The sequence below is a fragment of the Bombina bombina genome, chromosome 8 (assembly GCF_027579735.1).
Source record: "Bombina bombina isolate aBomBom1 chromosome 8, aBomBom1.pri, whole genome shotgun sequence".
NCBI classification, from domain to species: Eukaryota; Metazoa; Chordata; class Amphibia; order Anura; family Bombinatoridae; genus Bombina; species Bombina bombina.
The window spans coordinates 145,033,511-145,037,425 of record NC_069506.1 but is presented as its reverse complement, the minus strand read 5'-3'; the positions used below and the strand labels follow the sequence as shown (position 1 = coordinate 145,037,425).

General features: G+C 42.4%; 1 protein-coding gene across 1 annotated transcript; it reads left to right on the top strand.

Annotated features, from left to right (window-relative positions):
• The first annotated feature begins 1,138 nt into the window (after positions 1-1,138).
• On the top strand, positions 1,139-2,738 carry LOC128638896 (E3 ubiquitin/ISG15 ligase TRIM25-like). The gene is given in 2 exon segments (XM_053691026.1): positions 1,139-2,107; positions 2,109-2,738. Coding segments are annotated over 2 exon segments (1,599 nt in total).
• The last annotated feature ends 1,177 nt before the right edge of the window (positions 2,739-3,915 follow it).

Here is a 3,915-nt window from a genome sequence, read left to right as displayed (position 1 = left end):
GTGATAAGTTATACTATTACTTTTTAAGTTATTCTTTCTAAAGCATACACACTTACTTCATGGTGAGGTTAGCTGTCACTGACAGCCTGCAAGTAAAAGCAACAGCTTTCTTAACTGGAAAAGTCACTCAGCTTAGCTGTCTGACACAGTGACAGCCAGTTTTGCGAATATCCACAGCATGTGCGAAGTGTGTCAGAGACTGGGAGTGTACTGCTAGCCGGCCCGGCATCACATGATCTCACACTCTTACCCTATCATCATAGTGTTAATAAAATAAAGTAATGAAATAATAAACTGTCCTTGCATTAGGCTTACACAAAAATATTGAGCAAGGCTTTCCTAGGAATCAACTCATTACTAAGCTTATTGTTATTATTACTTACTTGTATAGTTTACAAAGTAGTAGTTTAGCTTAGCTAAAAATAAGTGGTGATTAATTAATTGTAATACCGATAACTACAGTGCGTGTAATATGTTTTCCTCTGCAACGGGTGTGAGCTGGCAGCTGCTTACGATACAAAATGCAGCTTTTAAAGGTTTGATTGCAAACAGCTTGGATGCAAAATAATTGAAATTGTTGATATCCTGTTCCTTTATCCTGTTACTCAGTGCATTAAAGGTCTGTTACGCGCCCTTACGTTTACAATGGTTGTGACAGTGTGAATATGATAGATGTCAGACCTATTTTTCTTTCTGATTGGCTGTCAGTTAACACACCCTAGTGTTTTTATTTGTTCTTCCTAAAAACTGCCCTGTAGTGTATTGTGGGAGTTGTAGGCTGTGTCCGTTTTTTTTAAATCAATATTACCGGACAAGAAATGGAAATACCGGACTGTCCAGTCAAATACCGGACACCTGGCAACCCTATATGTCTCGTGTACCTATAAAAGACTATTACTGGTTAAGGAATATGATAATGCAGAAGAATGAGAGACAGAACCAGGTGCAGATAACATATAATACTAATAACATATGGTCACAGATAGGGGAGAGGCACTAATAATAAGTGCACACGAGCTTGTGTATTACAGCTGCAGCATGGGACTTACAGGGTTAACTGCATGTTCCAATGATTAACCACTTCCTGTGCTAAACAGGAAGATATTGTAAGTTTCATTTCCTGCTGCTGGATACAAACATGGCATCTGCTGATCTGAGAGAGGAGCTAACCTGCCCCATCTGCCTGAGCATTTATACAGATCCTGTAACTCTCAGCTGTGGCCATAACTTCTGCCTGGGTTGTATGGAGAGTGTGCTGGGTACCCAGGAGGAGTCTGGGGTTTATAACTGTCCTGAGTGCAGAAAGAGATTCAGTAACAGACCTAAGCTGCAGAGGAACATAGCACTGTGTAATGTAATGAAGCATTTACAGATTACTCAGGCAGAGCAAAAAGACAATGGGGTCTTCTGCACTTACTGTATTCACTCTCCTGTACCTGCTACCAAATCATGTCTGCATTGTGAGGCTTCTCTGTGTGATGCCCACCTGAGGGTACACAACAAGTCTGATGAACACGTGTTAACTGAACCCACCACTTCCTGGGGTAACAGAAAATGTTCCAAACACAAGAAGCTCCTGGAATATTACTGCACTGAGGATACTGCCTGTATCTGTGTGTCCTGCTCCCTGGCTGGAGAGCACAGGGGACACCAGCTGGAGCTGCTGAATGAGGCTTCTGAGAAGAAGAAAGAGAAACTGAGAGATGTTCTGCAGAAACTGACCACAAAAAGAGAGAAGACTGAGAAAAGAGTCGAGAGTCTGCAGGAGCACAGGAGAGGGGTGCAAGAAAAAACAGCTGGTGTAACAGAGCGACTCACTGCCCTGATTAGGGACATCAGTAAACAGCTGAAATACCTAGAGAAGAGAGTCCTGAGTGACATCGCCCGGCAGCAAAAGCAGGTTTTACTCACAATCTCTGTTCTGATCCAGCAGCTGGAAAAAGAGGACGAGGTGACCAGGAAGATGTGTCACATTGAGGAGCTGTACAACATGACTGACCCATTAACTATTCTACAAGAACAGGAGTCACACAGAGATTATTTTTGTGGTGCTGAAAAGGGAGATGATGAGGTCACACAGAGGGATGATAAACTGGTCCCTACTGGGGGGGGATTTGGATGAGGATCTGATCTCAGTGACCTTATACAGAGGTTTAGCTGATATTGTGACTGATGTAAAGAAATTGCTCTATATGCAGGTTGAATCAGACATATTACTAGATATACAGACAGCAGAAAGTAATGTTATTGTATCAGGTGACCTGAAAACTGTATCCTGGTCACATATAAGGCAGAAGCGACCAGAAACACCAGAGAGATTTACATATTATCCTCAGGTATTAAGCACCAGGAGCGTTTCCTCAGGACGACATTACTGGGAAGTGCAGATCAGTAAATCAGGGGAATGGCGTGTAGGGGTTTGTTATCCCAGTATGGGGAGGGCAAGATGTCAGTCACTGGTAGGAGATAATAACAAGTCCTGGAGTTTGTGTTATTACAGATCATTTGGTAACACAATATTTTCAGTGACACATAACAATATAGACACCTCATTAGATTCCCCTCTATCATGTGATACAGTAGGAATACTGCTGGACTATGAGGCTGGGCGTCTGACCTTTTATGAGCTGTGTGACCCGATCAGACACTTACACACCATCACGATCACCTTCACTGAGCCTCTTCATGCTGCATTCTATGTATATAAAGATGGTGCCTGTGTGAGAATCATGCACTAGATACACTGAACATAACAATTATCCTGCATTATGGGTATAGGATGATGGTGCATGGGTGAGAATCATGCTTTAGATACACTGACCATAATGATAATGCTGCATTCTGGGTAAGGAGTGATAGTGCCTGTGTGAGAATCATGCGCTAGATACACACTGACCATAATGATAATGCTGCATTCTGGGTAAGGGTTGATGGTGCCTGTGTGAGAATCCTGCACTAGAAACACTGACCATAACACTAATGCTGCATTCTGGGTATACGATTGTGCATTCTGGATATGGGATGATGGTAAATTAGATATTTGTGCATGAAAGTCTGGTCTCCATATGTTACTATAAGCAGGTGTAGGTAGGCAGGGCCACTATCAGGGGGTAGAGTTCCCACCTGGCTGGTATTTTGCTGGTAGCAGCTAGTTCCTATCCCTCAAAAGGACCTTCTGACATCAAGGCTGTCATGTGACTACACTGATCACATGGTACAGAGAGCTGAGGGAGCTAAAGGGCGGGAGACTCAAATCAATATCATAGTTGCCAACTTTTCAAAAAAAAGTCTAGGGACACTTTGCAGCAGAGCAAACATGCAGGTTGCCAGAGTATTGACGACCTACTGTTCAACTGCTCTGCCCTCTCCGTACTGCGATCAAAACACAACCATTTGACAGTATAATTTAGTCTTATCCATAGCTTATTATACAGATTACAGCACAAAGCTCTTACACCTATCCCATAATATTGACAATACCAGTCTCTGGAGCACATTCTGGGCATATGGCTATTGTTAACACACAGCATCAAAATTAGACAAATAATATGTAAACCCGTTCAATAATAATAACAGTATTACAGTAGGAGTTAAAGTGAATGTAAATTTAGATGATAAAGTTCCCGGTTTTTAAAAATCCAATTAAAAATAGGGGCACTTTAATTCATAAAAATTTACATTTCACTCGTGTTGTGAAAATACTTACCTTTTAATCTTGACAGCCGCTGCATCGCTTCCCCCGCAAAGCCTCTTCTCGGGTCTAAAATGAGGAATCTGGCTTCTTCCAATCACAGTGTTGAATCAGACACTGATTCCCCTGGGGGGGGGAAGTCGTGATTGGAGGATGACCGATCCGTTATTTTTGACGTATGAAGAGGCTTGCGACGACCAGGGGAATCGCTGGAGCGGCTGTCA